Source organism: Balearica regulorum, chromosome 7 (assembly GCF_011004875.1).
Source record: "Balearica regulorum gibbericeps isolate bBalReg1 chromosome 7, bBalReg1.pri, whole genome shotgun sequence".
In the NCBI taxonomy this organism is placed as follows: Eukaryota; Metazoa; Chordata; class Aves; order Gruiformes; family Gruidae; genus Balearica; species Balearica regulorum.
The window spans coordinates 36,861,451-36,877,918 of NC_046190.1; the positions used below are offsets into that span (position 1 = coordinate 36,861,451).

Below are 16,468 nucleotides of genomic sequence, written 5' to 3' on the forward strand. Positions count from 1 at the left end.
TTATCTTGGTGTATAAATTTGAGAGGCTGAAATAAGTGCCTCAACACCTTTATATATATATATATATATATAAAAAAACCAGGGTAGCCGAAGTACCCACGGCAGGGATTAACGGCGTGGTGCAAGCCCTTCGGTGCAAAGCTGGGACCCCTGGCCCATGGGATCGTTAAGGTGCAAAGGGTCCCCAGCACACCTCCCAGCCCCGCTCGCTTCACCCCAGCACAGACCAGTCACGAGCAGCAACTCATTTAGCACAGACACACACGTGAAAAAAGAGGGACTGCAAAGGGAGGGGGGGGGGGGAAAAAAAAGGTTTTATAGCCCTTGGCAGCCCGCACCCCAGCTTCATCACACTCTGGACCCCGGTCACCCGAGCAGCCAAATTCCCTCTCTCGAAACAAACCCCTTGAGTGCCGACGCCGGAGCACGAAGGAGTCGTTTGCAGCGCTCTGACTGCAGAAAAAACAGCCAAAACGATGCGCAGATGGCACCAGGCATCCTCCAGGAAAACGTGCTTCCACAACCAAGTCGGGCATCTCCAAAAAACCAGGGGAGGACGAGAGGAACCGCGGACCGAGGTGGAACCAGGGGAGCCGAACTGCCGCCCTCCTCTTCCTTGCAGCCAAAAGCACTAGCCCGCGGCCCCAGCGATGCCGGGCGCGCAGCCAGCAGCGACACCGTGTCACCAAGCACGTGTCCCCAGAGCGGGCAGACTGATTGCAACTCAAGAGGAGAGCCCGCGGAGCCACGCAGGGATGCCACAGCCCCAGCGGGGAGCTCCTGAGCACGGGCAATAGCTTACGTCCAACATCACGCAGATTTTCAGCGATACTTGGCCCGCTCTAGGAAGATGCCCTGTCCCTTCTGCTTTGTGGGACCTGACCGGAGGACATTTAAGCTTCTCCAAGATAGGCTGGAGGAGAAAACCTTTCAACGAGCCTCTCCAATGCAGCAGCCCAGACCACTGATTCCTTTTAATTGCTGTGTAATTGGACTTAGGAGCCATGCTTTCGTTTTAAGCACGTCTCTACATTTCACATCTGTCAAGGGGGAAAAGAAAAACCTCCAAAATAATATTCCAGTGCGGGAACACCACAGCACCGTCCAGCAACTGCAAAAACAGCCTCGCCAGGCGGGGAGGTGAAGGTACCCCCACCCCGAGCGGCATCCCCAACCCGTTTGGGATCAACGGGGGTGGAGGGAGGCTGCTGGGATCCTGTACCTGGGCAGCGGCCATCCGAAACGAGGTGATGGCCCCAGGCCAGACCACAGCAGACAGCACGGCCACATTGCAAGATCCGCCCTCATGACCAGCACTAATTACTAGCTGCACTTGCAGGGCCCTGCAAAGCCTTCAGAGATGCCCCTCCAGGTGAGGGTGGGGATGCTTGCTTGGCTCCATGGATGAAAAGCAGGCAGCAGACCACATTTTTTTTTTTTCCTTGTTGGTTGTTTTAAATAGCAACCACTTTCTGGCTGCTGGAAAACACCCTCCTTCTGTTCTTCAAGCCAACCCAAACAGATAGAGCCAATAACGCAGCTGGGTGACAGCGTAGGGCGGCCAGGTCTCCACGGGGGATAACGAGCATGTGGAGGAGATCAGTCCCCCGCTCACAGACCATGCAAGAGAGGGGGCAAGACCGCCTCAAGTTGGCAGATAGGCAGAGCTGATCAACCCAGTGGAAGGAAGCTCTGTTCATCCATCTCCATAAAACCCTCCAAAGCCCCGTTTCTCCATCCCAGTTGCTCTCACTCCTCCAAGTAGTGGTCATCATCATCCGAAGGAACAACTACAACTTCCCAGCAGATCATGAGAGTCCACTGGAAAACTGGGCGGTCAATGAAGCAAGGTCTCCTGCTGAGGACCTTCTCGGTGCCTTCAGCCACTGCCGGGTGGACATGCCCACATGTGCCACCGGTTGTGAGTAAACCCAAGACCTCACAGCCTAGAAAGCATCGAGGACACTTGCTGACAGGAACCTCAGAGACGGCAACACTGCATCCCAGGCATGTCCCTTCTCCTCTTTAAACCTGTCCTGAGGAGTTTCTGGGCTCTCTAACCTCCTGCCTAAGGAAAACTCCCACGCTACACAATGCGACGCAACCCTTTTAATAGCCTCCCGCCTCCGCGAGCCACTCAGCCAGGAAGCCTGGGTTTGTTTTACCATGTCTTGCCCTTCCAGCCTGCCACCGCCCCAGGAGATGCAGGTACGCAGAGGAACCCACCCAGAGGTGGACAGCCCGTACTGCTCCTTAAGTCGTGGAGGAGGACATGTAGAGGCATCTAAATGCTGCCAACCAGGGAGGGACCGTGGCGAGAAGGGGGCAATCGGGGATAATTTCCAGGCCGGCAGCAGCTCCCAGGGGAGGGAGTGGCCCTGCAAAAGGGAAGACTCACCAAGCAACAGCAAGACAAGGTCAGGGTGGAGAAAACCTGCTCTTGTCTCAGCTGCTCTCCCACCTCCCTGCCCGGTGCAAGCCTCCCCTTTGCAGGGCTCCTGTTGTTCGACAGCCCCCAGGTCTGACTCCACACATCATCAACGGGGAGGGATGCCTGGTGGGGAGAAGCACCGTTGTGCCTTACAGGAGCGTTCCCCACGCACCATCCTGCGCCCAAACCCTCTCACACACGTTTGGTTCAATACATCAAGGTGTGCTGAACCCATCCCTCGGGCAAGCCAAGCATCCAAAGCTATCCTGCACCTGCGTGCGGCAACATCAACACCAAGAGCATTTCTCCAGCTCTACAGAAGCTTGGGGGAGTTGTGGGCAGTTGTTCCCCCCCCCGTTTCTAGCATGCCATGCTATCCACCCGCACGGATCCTCTGGTCAGGGACGCTGCCCACAGCATCACTCCCACAGAGCCCCAAAGCCTGTCTGGGCACCGGGCGTCTGCACTCGGAGGTCCTCGCCTCTCCTCCTGCGGTGGTCTCCGCTTGAGAGAAAGGCAGATGGATCTAAGATGCATTAAACGTCTCAAAATGAGATTTTCCACGCTCTTTCAAAGGGAAACAATCCCTCAGCTTTCGCACTCGGCGTAGGCTCCTGAAGGAGGGGAGGCCAAGCAAAGGTTACTCGTGGGACCTTTGTGGAAACCACATCAGCGGGACCTCCCGGAAGCACCAGAGCTGCTGGGCTCTGACTCCTGTCCGGCTATGAGGGGTTTGTACCGGTCAGAAGGACAGCCCACGCTCACAGCCCCGTCTATTCAAGCAGGGAAGGCATCGCTCGTGGTGCAAACAAGCCCCTTGCCTCCTCCTGGCTTTTAGGAGGATAAAAGGGGTAGAGAAGCAAGGGCAGTTGTGCTATATGCACGTATATACGTGCATTATGGGCTGCTGCTGGGCAGACTTGTGGGGCAAAGGGATGGAGGTGGAGAAGGAGACCCCCAAAGATGCTCTGCCAATCTCTATAGGTCATCTTCCCTACCTGAAGGGACTCACTCCCCCAGAGAAAGGGACAGCCCGGACCTCAAATGTGAGCGGAGAAAAAGCTTCAGAGTTGGAGGCTAAAGCTCTACTCAGTTTGCTTCTTGTATAACGGGGTGTATTCCTCTAGAAGGGTCTCAACTGGCATCCTCCATCTCCCAGGGAAGACAGCCAAACGTGTCACTGCCTTTAACTTAAACAACAAGCAAAGCTAAAGGGGGGACAAACAACCGGCTCAAAACATTTGTTTTTCAGATCCAGGGATTATACCAGCCCCATCCACTCGGACCGAGCCTTAAGTGCCGGGCAACGGGATGCGCCTCCCCATCAACATTTCGCCTGCACAAATCCAGCTCCAGGAGGAAGCTTTGTCTCACGGTCACAGCCCACGCCAGAGACAAAAACACTTCCTTGAGCCGTAAGACACCCTGCCTGCTGCTGCTGAGCATCGTGGTGGCACGTGGCTCGCTTTGCTTGCCTGCTTTTTCCCCTTCCCCACCCGAATTTCTCCACGGAGCCCAACGTGGAGACACAGAGGGAGCCAAACTTGTCACCGCGGTCCCTTTACCAGATTTACCCCAAGGCACGCTCCCAAGCACCAACAGTTTGGGTTAAGGCTTGCAGCTTCAACGCCCCCCAAGTTACACCAGGTAGCAGCGCCGGGACCCCAGGTTTGGGGATGAGGACCCCACCGCCCCGGGTGTTTCACTACGCACCTAACCCAGATATAACACACCCGCGTGGGTCGGGGAGGGGGGAGCTCGCTGCAACAAGCAACAGCCCCCCCCAAACCCTGAGCCGAGCCAGCAGGTCTGGGAGAGGCAGGGAACGGAGGAGACCATGCCGGGCTGCAGCGGGGAGGGACTCGCAGGAGATTAAAGGCAGCGTGCAGGACACGCCGGAGCAAGCCCCGTGCTAAATAATTCCTGCTTCCCTTCCCTTTCCTCGTTTTCCAGCGTGGCTTCGCCCAGCCTTTCCCAGCCTGGCTCGCGTTTGATCTCGGGGCTCGCTCTCGCCTCTCCCTCGCCTCCAAACAGTCGGCGCAACCCAGAGGTGCCTTGCTACGACCCGCCGAGCTGCCCCAGCCCCATCCAAAAAAAAAAAAAAAAACCCCAACAAAAAAAAAGCAGCCCCTATATGAAAAAGCAAATAGCAAAGGGAAAAAAAAAAAAAAATCCCCTAAAAATCCAAGCTCAGCAAACATGTGGCTGCTACCAGCCCAGCCCGGTGGTTTGGGAGGAGAGGGGATGGGGAACGGGCTCGGGAGGAGGAGACGGCAGCTCTTCCCCTCCACCAAGGAGCAGGTCCGGGGCTGCCAGCCCAGCGCATTCCTGCACCGTGAGTCAGGCCTCCGAAAAACCAGGAGGCTTCAAAAATAATACTCCGTGCAGCCGGGATGCTTTGCTTGCCTTCTGGCTCCCCAGCCTTCCCCGTGCACACAGCCCCTGTTTTTAGCGCTTTGTTCCCCAACGGGACCAAAACCGATTTAACCCAAAACCCAGCCGGGACCCTCAAGAACAACATCACCCGCCACGCTGGGACCCCAGAGGGAAGCTGAAAGGAAACCCACACTCCAAAACTGCCTCGGCAGTAAAAATCCAGGCGTCAGCCAAGCCTGCAGGGCTGCGGGGACAGCGAGATGGAGGATTTAGGGAGTGTTAGGGAGGGTGCCGCATCCAGCTAGGGGCCTCCGGGCTCCCACCGAGAGAGGTCCCTCGGAGGGCGGGTGTGAAACCAGACAGACATCAGAGCAGCTTTCTGGGGCTTTCTGCCTCTCCCAAATCAAAGCTCTGCATTTCCCAGCCCTGGTGCAAGCCCACTGCAGGTCATACAGGATAATTTTTTATTTCCCCCCCCCCAGTGCCCAAGCCTGATATTGAAGAGCCACATCACTCACAAAAGCTATGGGTTCCCCACTCCTGGGGCACCACGAAGGCTCTGGTTTGGGGCAGGGGGGGGGAAGCATCTTGCGGCACCAGGGAAGGATCACCCAAGCTCCCCGCATCCCAGGATGAACAGCAGGAGGAACGAGTCCTCGTGCCCCCAGACACAGACACCCCCACCCCCAGCACCCAAAGGGCCAGGGCTGTGTCAGCTCGGTGCCACCGCGTGCTGACTCACGAGCAGGGGTGGCTTGCACAATACAACTGATTACAGCAAATTACAGCTTCGCCTATTAAGGAAAACCGAAATCAGAGGCAATGGGCCTTAAAATGCCACGGCAGTGCCGATGGCAGCCGGCGAGCGGCTCGGGCATCCCTTGCAGCCGTATTAATCTCCCCACTTCCCAAAGCGAGACACACGGGTGGGATGGCAGGAGGGGGCAGAGGGAACGGGCTGGTGATTTATGCCCCCCCTGCCCCGCTTCACTCCGGCAAATGTTTTCACTCGCATTAGCATCGCTAAAGCTGGGAGGATATAAGTGAATAGGAAACAGCAGGAACCTGTGGCTTTATGGCACCAACATCTGCTGTAATGAACTCCTCGCAGACTCCATACAGCCCCTTCTGTCCTCACCTCGCGGCCCGGCGCTTCCTGCCGCCTCCCCGGCACCGGCCTGGGAGCTTGGCTTTTGCCGAGCAAAGCCCGGCTCACGGACCCTGCCGATAACCTACGGGGGCTGGCAGGCTGATCCCACCCACCCCGAACGTACCGGGATGGAGAAAGCCACAGGGCTGAGGACGTGAAAGCGCTGCTGCTGCTAGAAATGGAAGCAAAACCAAGCTCCTTGCATCATCTTGGCTCACTTTGACCCAAAATACAGATTTTTTTTTTTTTTTTTTTAAATTCCTGTATGGCTCAGACAGGGATGGAAAGGGAACCAGTGTGCACAGCACCAAAAGGACCCACAGGACCTCACACAGGAGAGGAGATAAAGCACACAGCTGGTCTCTGCAAGCTGCTTACTGGGTCAGCAGTGATGCACTTTTCATTTTTAAAACGGGCAAAATGCAGCCTGGATCCCCCCCTCAGCTACCACTTCCACGGCATTTTTGTGTCGTTATTTCTTTCTGCCACTACCATACACCGTGAGCACCCACTTCTAAGAGAAAGGGCTCCACAACCAAAAAGCTAAAGCAGAAGGAGACAAAAAGCCAAGGCGGACCCTTCCGCACGCCGCTGGCCTCCAGCGAGCAAGCCTCCACCTCGTGCACGGGCGGGCTTCGCTGGTGAGCAACAGGTCTCGGAGCATCTCTCCCCCGGCCATCTGCTCACCACGACAGCGGCAGCCCCCTGCCACCCGCCCACGCCGGTGGGGCACAGCAGCGCCGATATCCCCCTCCCTCCTTCCCTCCTCCGGTGCCTTCCTGGAGGGACGGAAGGACAGTCCTTCACCTGGACGCACTGTCTGCAAACGCCTCGCTCCAGCATCACCCTCTGGATTTCGGCAGCCCTTCCGCAACCTCCGTGCGGCCGGCCTCCTGGGCAAAGGCCCTCCAGCAAGCTCAAAACCCTCACAACAAGTTGTTTTCCCACTGACAGCGGCACGCACGCACACAAGCGGAACGAAGCGTGGCGAGGACCGAGGCGGGGGGGAGCTGGGGTTCCCCCCGCAGCGATCCTGGCAACGAGCAGCCCGACTGCTTCTGGGTTTCAAATCCCGATCCGAAGCCCCACTGCAACACCCAACACAAACAATACGGGCGTTCTTTTAATAAAAGAGAAAATTATTTCCTGGGTGATGTCTCTCTCTCTCCCCCTCCCTCCTTAAAAACCAAAGATGGGGAAGGGAGCAGATTAGCACCGGGGCTGAGCACCCATCTCAGCTCCCTCCTCTGCGTCATCACACGCAATCTCTACACAACGCTCCTGGAGAAACACTAATTATAGCTCTACGGCTAAAAACTTTACACACGTTTACATACGCCAGATTAACAGTGTGCCTTTAGAAAGCTCCCCAGACTCAAACTGATCCAGCTCGGTCAGGTTTAACTTGTTTTTTCTTCTTCGCTCCCTCCCTCCTGCCCAGTTTTATTTCCACCCTTGCATGAACTTGGTGCGTGCAAAAAAATAAAGAGCCCCGCACGGGACAGAGCCAGGCACGGGGGTCCTGTACCACCAACGCAGCCAAAAATCTTACACACCCCCCCACACACACCCCCCCCCCAGCATTCCCAGCAGCTCCAGGCTGCTCGGCCACCGCTAAACCCCGACCCACGCAGCTAATCCAGCCTTCCCAACCCTCTGCCATCCAGACCCGCAGCATCCCACGCCATGCCGAGCCTCCAGGCCCCTCGCTGCTGGCTCCCACGGCACGGGAGCCTGCGGCACGCACCGCGCTGCTCCCGGCCGGAGCGGGACACCGGTTGCCAGCTCCCAAAGCTCTCCCTTTCCAGCAAAGGGAGAGAGTTTCTTCTGGCTGGAGGACGCTGCTGCGGCAACGTTCAGGCCGCCGAATAAGTCAATAGTGCCGTTTCTGTTTTCCATTTGCCAAAACACACTAGATCTTTGTGTGGTGGAGGCGGAAAAAATATTAATGTAATTAAACTCCCCCCCCCCCAAAATTCCTCATCACCTTAATTACGCTTCAGAAAAGAAGGCTTGGTTCATTTTCCTAGAAAATCAGCTTGTCAGGAGACGCTTTTAACTACTAACGAGACCGCTCTGCGCTGCGCGCAGCTTCGCGACACATCCTCGAACCCTTGCCGCAAGCTGCGGGAAGCGAGTGAGGGGCTCTCGTCCCGAGTTCCCACGGGGATGACGACCTTGCCCATCGCCGGAGCCCCGACGGTTACAATTATGGTCTCTTCCAACCTCGAAAAGCCATCAAACTTTATAAGGCTCCACTTCTGAGCTCGACACTCGAGGACGTCATGGTTTTTTTTATACCTGGAGGATAAACACCAGCACCTTTGCTTTGCCACCGCCGGAGGATGACAAAGGACAAAGTCCTGAGATGCAGAGGATGTTCATGAGTTGCAGTGGGGGGGGGGGGGGGGGGCCCTGAAATATAGCGGAAAGGCTGAATTTGATCACAGGAGTCCTAACGAGAGAGGGCAGCAGGAGAGACGCGCCTCTGTTTATTGTCTGTGGCAGGGATTACCAACGGAAGGGCTGGATTGAAGCGCATCTCAATCACAAGATTGGGTTGCGCACAGGAAACTTTGAAGAGCCATAGGAAAAGACCACTTAGCTGCCCGGCCATCAATAGCTCGGTTTATTTAAAAAAAAAAAAAACAAAAAAAAACAAACCAAACAAAAAACCAACAAATGCAGATTAAAAAAAAAATACACAGGCTGCATAATTACTTATTTGACCCGCTGGGGAATCATAACCGGCGACACTACAAAAAGGGCTGGGTTTGTTTTGCTTTTCCCAAGGAAAATAAATAAATATTTATATATTAAAAAAAAAAGCAAGCGGCACGGCGGGGCGGGCGGGGAGCGGCGCTGCCAGCCAGCATCCCCCGGAGCATCCCCCGGAGCATCCCCCCCCCCCGCCCCAAAACCTGCGCTCCCCCGCACACCCCTCAACCTTCGTATTAAAGAAAAAAATAAATAAAAATAAATACCCCAAGGTCGGAGCCCCCTCAGCCACCCCTAAAAAAAAAAAAAAAAAGGGGCAAATCGCAGCGAACTTTTTTAGGGGGGGGAAAGCGGAGGATGCTGCCCGCCACCCCCCTCTGCACCCCCCGAAAAACTTCTGCCCCCCCCCCTTTACCTGCGGCGGCCAGCGCCCGGCGGAGCAGCAGCAGCAGCAGGAGGAGGATGAGGAGGATGAGGAAGGCTGCGGGGCGGCGGGGGCCGGGCGGCGGCATGGCGGCGGGGCCGGGAGCGGAGCGGCACGGCGCTGCCTGCCCGCCCGCCTGCCTCGCCACACTGCCGGGCTGCCCGGCGCCGAGCGGGGCGGAGCGGGGAGCGGCCCGGCGGGGCGGAGCGGGGGCGGCACCGGCACCGCCCCGCGCCTGCGATGAGCTGCTCCCGGCCTCAGCTCCCCCCCCCCCCCCGGCAGCAGCAGCAGCACCGGCGCCTCCTGCCCCCATGCCGGGGAAGGGAAAGGGGCGGGGGGGGACGATCCAAGGCGGGAGAGAGGACGCGAGGGATGCAAAAAGCGCCTTAAATACCACCCGGCGGAGCCTGCCCTGCAGTGGGGACGTGCGGGCACAAGGGGGAGCCCCGCAACGCGCTGCGTCCCTGTCCCTGTCCGTGTCCCTGTCCCTCCCCGCGCCCCAGCCGGGCACCGGCCCCCGGGAGCCGAGGAGATGTCCCTCGGGGAGAGACACGCCGGCAAAAAAATACTGTAACGCCCGAAGCAACGTGTCCTTTCGCTGCTAAGGATGCCAGTGCCGTAGGATCACGTTACGGGCTTTTGCATGCCCTGCCTTAAGAACCGGGGTTGAAACTCAGGCTGAGAATACACCCGCAGGAGCATCCCCCCCCTCCCCCGCCACACACACACTAATTAAAAAATAAAACGTGCACATTGGGAGAGGTATCCTGCAGCTACTCTTCAATATCTTTACAGCTCCTTTCTTGCGAAGAATTGAAACCAAACTTACAGGCTTGTAAACTTTGAGTGGTGGGGCTGCAGTTTTCCGCAAGGTGAGTCTCTCCCCAGGCTGGGTTTAAATCCCTCGCTCACTGGAGGGGGGCAAAAGGGCTCAGCAGCACCCAGGAGAGGAGACAACCTCACGTTCGGTGAAGTTGCATCGCTGCTTCTCATGCAGCGGCACCCACGCCAGGCAGGCTGCGCAGCGCTGGGCGACAGCAAGAGCCGCTCCCTTCCACCAAAGGAGAAAGGGCTGCCATTGCTGCCTATAAATGGTTAAAATAGCATGGGAACTGCTAACGACTTTTAATTTCTGACAGCTGCTCAGTTCCTCCAGGGTAGGGCAGTGGGGGCGAAGCAGCCCTGGCAGGCAGGCAGGCGGTAATTACAGCCTGCGCCTCGCCGCCAGCCCGGTGGAACCGGGGCTGTGGGTTTGGCACTGGCTCTTTCCAGACCCAACGTGCTGCTCCAGCCGTGGATTTGCTCCTCGGCCTGAGTTCGGTTGTTGCCTTCGGTTCAGGGGTAGTGCAAAGCCTGTCGGGATGGAGAAGCTGGGGGACGGCTTCTGCTGTCAAATCGGGGTGCTGCGTGCAGACCGTGGGGTTCTGCCTGGGGAGATGGTGGCCTTTGCCCTTGGGATGGGCTTTTTGGGCATCACCCAAAAATTAACATCCGCCTTTGGAAACCTTTCAGAGCCATCACGAGCTCTCCCCGCTGCCCAGTTGCCTTCTCCCACCTTCGCAGAACACCCCCTGCCTCGGCCAGTCCCACGTGTACCCCAGCCAGACCCCAAAACGAGGGATACCCGTGCCACGCTGCTTGGGCCACCTGCGCATCGCCAGCGATAAGCTGCCTGGAGTGCTACCTCCAGCATCCCACACTCGGCTGCACTTCAGCCTGTATTTACAGAGCAGTGGGACGTGCCGGAAAAGGCTTAAGAGCAAAAAAAAAAATAAAAAACAATCTAATTTCCAGTTGCTGTCGACGGGGTGAAGCCATAAGGGAAGAGCCTGGCTGGGCAGCGAGGGGGAGGGATGCGCCTGATGCAGACCCAGCCGTGCTGCTGTTGGAGAGAGGCTGGGGATGAGTGGTCTGGGAAAATAAACCAGCAAAACAGGCTATTTTCTAGCCGGATCAGGCCACACGTTGGACTCACGGCAGCGTGATGCAAGAGCACGTCGGCATTCGGCTCTGGACCCACGTGCAGCGCTGAAGCCCGGGCACTTGCACCGGCGCTCAGTGACCGCTTGTGGAAGAGAGAGCTCCGTGCCCGGGTGGGTGTTTATTCTTTAATTAAATAACACCAATAACACTCGGGCACGTGTACAAAGCACTTCGAGGGGCGCTGAGGAACGGCTTGGTACCAGTGCGGGTGTTGGTATTAATGAGTGGAGGAGCCGTGGGCGTTCAAAACGCCTGCTTTTGGAAGCGGAGCACACCTTTTGTAGGGGTGTTGGGGGGGGTTTTTTGTGAGAAATCAGTGAGCACATGTGGGTTAAACTGGGTAGCGTTTAAGTCATTGTCTGGTATTCAAAATATGAATTAAAGCAATGCAAATTAATGGTTAGCCTACCACTATTTCGCAATTTTTGAAAAATATGACATGACAAACTATCATTAAGGCAAAGGGCTGTTTTTCCTCCCAGGTGTTTACATATTACCCCTCATTTTCCTCTAATGGCCTGGTGTGCACAGGTCAAACTAATTCCCGGCGCAGCGGGACCGCTCCCAGCAGCCGATCGGGAGGTGCGACGAGTTGCGCGGGACTCAGCCGCCCAACCTCAGCAGGACTGGCAGGGCCCGGCCCTCGTCGCCAGCCCCGAAGGGAGGGCGGGGGTGCCGGTGCCGGATGAACCCGAGGGGACGCGGGTGGCACATGGGAAAGGTACCGCTTTGGGTACGGCTCAGGAGACGGGCAGCGTCAGAGGGGACGCCTGATTTTTGGCGTTCTGCGCGGTGCGCGGGGTGGGACCGGTCCCGCTCAGGGATGCGGGAGGACCAGCCGTCCACATCCCACCGGTGACGCACACGGCATCAGAGCAGGGACCCTCCGACCTCTCCGGTGCGTGTCTCGGGTCGGGCGTTTGGGTCTGTAGCGTAGCCGGGAGGGGGTTGCATTAAAGCGTTAAAAAAGATGGCAATCAGACGAATAATAAACAGAGGAAACTCCCAAAGCGTAATCAGGAGGTGAGACAAAGCCTCGCTTGTTCAGACTTGGAGGTCACGGCGCCCTTCACCTGCCATCGCACTGTCACGGGAGGGGTGGGTATCTTCCCACCCAAACTTCAGAGGCAGAGTGGACCTTAGGTGGGCCGAAATGTCCTCTAAAAGTGCCTTTTTCTTTCCAGCGGTGACCATGCTCCTCACTAAACAGCTCTCCGGGATAAGGCTGGGCTTGGTTGCACTGTGATGTCAAGACATCTTTATGGTATAAAGAATTTTCTATGGGGGAAAAAAAGATTATTTTTAGGGTTTTTTTTTTTTTTCCAAGAGTATTTTCTTTAAAGCCCCCACTTGCTATTTGCAGCTGTGGTGGGTTGGAAGGGCCACAGGCAGCTAAGCACGGGGGGCGGGGGTAGCCAGAGACGCTTATCTATTTGGGGGTTCATAGGTCTTCAAGACAATTTGCATAGCATTATCCATAACAATCCCGCCAACCTAATTAGGCATGAGCGAGAAGAGAGTGTCTGAAGACACGCACACAGGGGAAGAAGAGGGGATACGCAGCAAAGCTACAGATAACGTGGGGTCGAGACACCGGGCAGGGCTTCCCTCGCAAGGAAAAGCCACGGCTGTACGGAGTTGTGCTTTCCCTGGGATGCTGCAGCCCGGACACCCTGGCATCCGCTCCCCGCAGGCTCACCTGCAGCAAGAGGGGCCAAACGTGGAAAATTGCTCATTTCCAGCTCAGGGAAAGCAGCTGCTGCTGAAATCTGCCGGTCCCACCGCCGCAGGAGGTTCGGCTTGGCCCCTGCCGCATCTCCTCTCGCTCCGCAAATAGCCGCTTCCCTCCCCTGGGAACCCAGCCGGGCTGAAACCCCTTGCTTTTTTTTTAAAGGGGGATTTTTTTTTTTTCTAGGGAGCTTATTACCAAGAGAGCCCCTGGCACGAAGTAAACGCTGAGTTTAGCAGTGGGTTTTTTTTGTTTGGTTTGTTGGGTTTTTTTTCCCCCCTGCTACTGACAATTTCCTCGCCTGCGTGCTTCGGGTGCACCGGAGGAGGCTGCGGAAATTGCCACTGACGGACCTGCTGCAAGGATGCTGTTTACTGCTGCGGAGAAGTCCCAGCCGCTCGCTGCCTGTAAAGGACGGGGAATTTGCTTTTCTCTCCGTAAGGCGGGGAGAGCTACAGCAGAAGAAGGGCTGGAGCAGCGGAGGGGAGGTTTTCCTGCAAAACAGGCGGACCAGCGCATTTCGCTGGGTGGGTGGTTGGTGGTGGGCGCCTGGACGGAGCGCGCCTGCCCTCTCGGTACGACGTTAGCCAGCCTCCCTGCTGGTTTTGCTCCGTGCGCGGCTCCGGGGGAGTGCTCAGAGGCAGCGACGTACTCGGTGCCTGATGCACCGTCAAACTCTGAACGAAGGGCTTTCTCAGAAACGTCCGCCTCCGTCGGCAACTCCCGTGCTCTCTGAGGGCGAAATACCCGGCGCTGACCCTTCCTTCCCCTGCTCCCCCACCCCACGCTGGGAAAGGCATCTTGTGGTCCCCACATTACCCCTTTCGGCTTGCGCCGGGGAGGTGAAGGCGAGGGACTGTCCTCCCGCCCCTCACCTCCAAACGGGGTGACTGTACGCCGCGCATCCCATGCTCGGGCTGGCAGGGGCTTGCGAAGGAGCCTTCGAGGCGCAGGAGAAGATGTACCATCTTCATGGAAGCTGAGGATGGAGAAGATCCACTGGATGAGCGAGATGTGACGCATGCCCAGTGCCTGCTTGGAGGGAGACAGCCCGGCTGGGGAGATGACCAGCAAGGGCAGAACACCCCCAAGACGAAGACCAAGACCGTGAAGCACCATATACATCTCCCAAAACCCCCGGGCCCGTGGGATACCTGGTGTGACGGCCCTGCGCCAGACACAGGGCACCAGGCGGGATCTCCAAGCCCCTGCCCTGGCTCCCTCCCAAACCGTGTCCGTGGGTGAGAGACGGAGAAGAAGAGAGGCAGGGTCTCCACGGCGGTGCTGGGGAGGGAGGAGGTGTTTGTGGTTCAGTGGCTCCCAAGTCCTTTCTGCTTTGCAGAGCTTTACGAGTGACACCGGCGTGTGATTCGATTAGGGAAAGCACTTCACTTTCTACCGACTCCAGAGCCTCCTCGGCTTCAGCTTGAGATGCGATGGAAATCCCGCTCGGCCGGGGGGAGAGGCTGACACAAACAACCCCCCCGTCCCCATACCCTCCTGGGACCCTCATGCCACCTCTCTCCTCCACGCCGGGTGATGCTTCCTGGTGATCCCTGTCCCACGGGGGGACGGAGGTGGGAGCCGCTCCCCTGGGGTCAGGGAAGCCTGGTTAGGAGGCAAGTAATTCCCAAGGTGACCATAACGACCACAACCCATGTTATGAACCCTTCTTCTTGCGGAGAGATGAGCTGGGTGGCTGGGGAAAGGTCCACGTGTGCACACATGGACCCAACGGGCAGGAGCCACTGCCCAAAACCACCTGAAGATGCTCTGGGGATTTTCATCCAGCATCTCTCCCACGCCTATAAAAGAAGAGAGCGGGACAGAAGTGGAGATAAACAGGACCACAAAGCAAAGCAGAGACCTGTCCGGCTCCATCCTCCGTGTGACGCCAGGCCGGGCTGGCAGGGGAGTGGGAAATTGCCAGGAGATATAAATGAGGGAGAGGTGAAAGAAAAGCCGCAGCGGGCCAGTATAAAAGCACCAGTGCTGTGGAGCAGGTGCAGAGGCAGTGATAATTCCCCATTTCTTCCAACAGAGGAACTAGGAGTGTCCAAATCGAGTTATCGGGCAGCAGATTTAAGGACAAACAAAAGGCAGTGCTTTTTCCACGCCACCCATGATTCAATTACGGAACTCATTGCCACAGGATGCTATGGAGACCTACAGCCTAAATGGGCCCCAGAAAGCATTTAGGCAAACTCAAGGGGCACACAGGTCTGTCAAGGTCTGTTAAACATGATGGAGTGGCCACCTCAGGGAGTCCCTAAGCCGGGGTCTGCCTGGAGCATGCGTCGGACGAGGGGCTGGGCAGACCTGCCATGCCCGGCCAGGGATGCTAGACCAGCACAGCCTGCGAGAGAAATGGGGTCTCATCACCCAAATAAACCATCCCCTGAACCCTCTTGAGGCCAAGGGGGAGGTTATTGGACCTCAGAGGTGCCCCAGATGATGCTACAGGATAGGCAGAGAGGGGTGTGGGGGACACAGGGTTTGTGTCCACGTCCCAGTGCAGGGTGGCACCAAGCCCCGGGCGTTGCACAGCTGCATTGGGGTGGCACCAGCAGCCCCCGAGAGCAAAGCAGCATGAAACCAGTGTCTCTCCGTCCCGTCCCGGGACCAACCCGCAGCTCTTCTTCACGGCTGAACCGAGCCAGGTTCGGAAACCACGGGCTGGCTGCTCCTGCCCCTTCTCCACGGTGAGCAATGACCATCCCAGCGAGGTGCCAAATCCCCGTCCCCACCAACCAGCTGGGCAGGCTGCTCTGGGGACACAGGGCTGGGGGGGGGAGGACCCGGCTCGCCAGGGCCACGGCAAACTTTGGGACCAGGCTGTGCTCAAGCTGAGCATCGCAGCTAATCGTGTAACTCCCCAGCAAGAGTCCTCGCCCTTCGCGTAAGACAGATGAGTGCCCGGGCTGACGAAGCATGGCCATGGTCCCCATTAAATCCTTCTTGCTGAGATACTGGCCGGCTGGTTTCCTGCCTCTATGTACACAGCAGCGTTTGAAAGGCACCCTCGCATTTACAGAATTGGTTAGCTTGCTTATCTTCCATTTCCAACACAAATATTATGCAGCTGACTCTATACTGAACAGACTCAGCAGGGTCTTCCCTCTTCTGCAGGCAAAAGCGGTGTCGGACGCCATGGAAGGGGAAGAGGCTGCTGTCTGCAGCCAGGGACCGGCACGCTGCCCTTCCTCCTGCCTTGGGTGAGCATCCCGATACCTGGGCTTTAAGGAACCCATCTCATTACCTTTTGCAGACCGGCGTTATCCATTCCAAACCAAACCCCAGTAAGAGTGCAAACCCAACAAGAGCACAAGCAGGAGAACCTCTGGGGTTGGGGGAAACCTCCCCCAAAACTCCTCCGGGATGCCTTGCCAGGGCTATTCGCCTGCGGCTGCCCTCACGGCTGACTCAGTGAGTTACGGTGGGCAGAGCCCTGCTGTTTCCTCGGCTTTGGGCGGAGATGCTCTCGCTCAGAAGGAAAGGGAGAAAAACATCCCTCCCTCCCCGCAAAGACACCACGTGCCAGATCTGCCTGCCATAAACGCGGCACCGGCTCCTCACCCTCCATCCAGCATGTCGGCTCAATAATTTATCGTCCATGAGGTGCAATAACTATCCATAATTCACAAGCAATAATGTTCT

General features: G+C 57.2%; 1 protein-coding gene across 2 annotated transcripts in view; it reads right to left on the bottom strand.

Annotated features, from left to right (window-relative positions):
• Nucleotides 1-9,257, bottom strand: part of UNC5B (unc-5 netrin receptor B) — a 54,243-nt gene extending 44,986 nt beyond the window's left edge. For both annotated transcript variants that reach the window (XM_075758943.1, XM_075758941.1), the window contains exon 1: nt 9,091-9,257. In XM_075758943.1, coding sequence (XP_075615058.1) covers nt 9,091-9,187 — 97 coding nt within the window. In that variant the 5' untranslated portion in view covers nt 9,188-9,257. The remainder of the gene's footprint in view (nt 1-9,090) is intronic.
• Between the last annotated feature and the right edge of the window lie 7,211 nt (nt 9,258-16,468).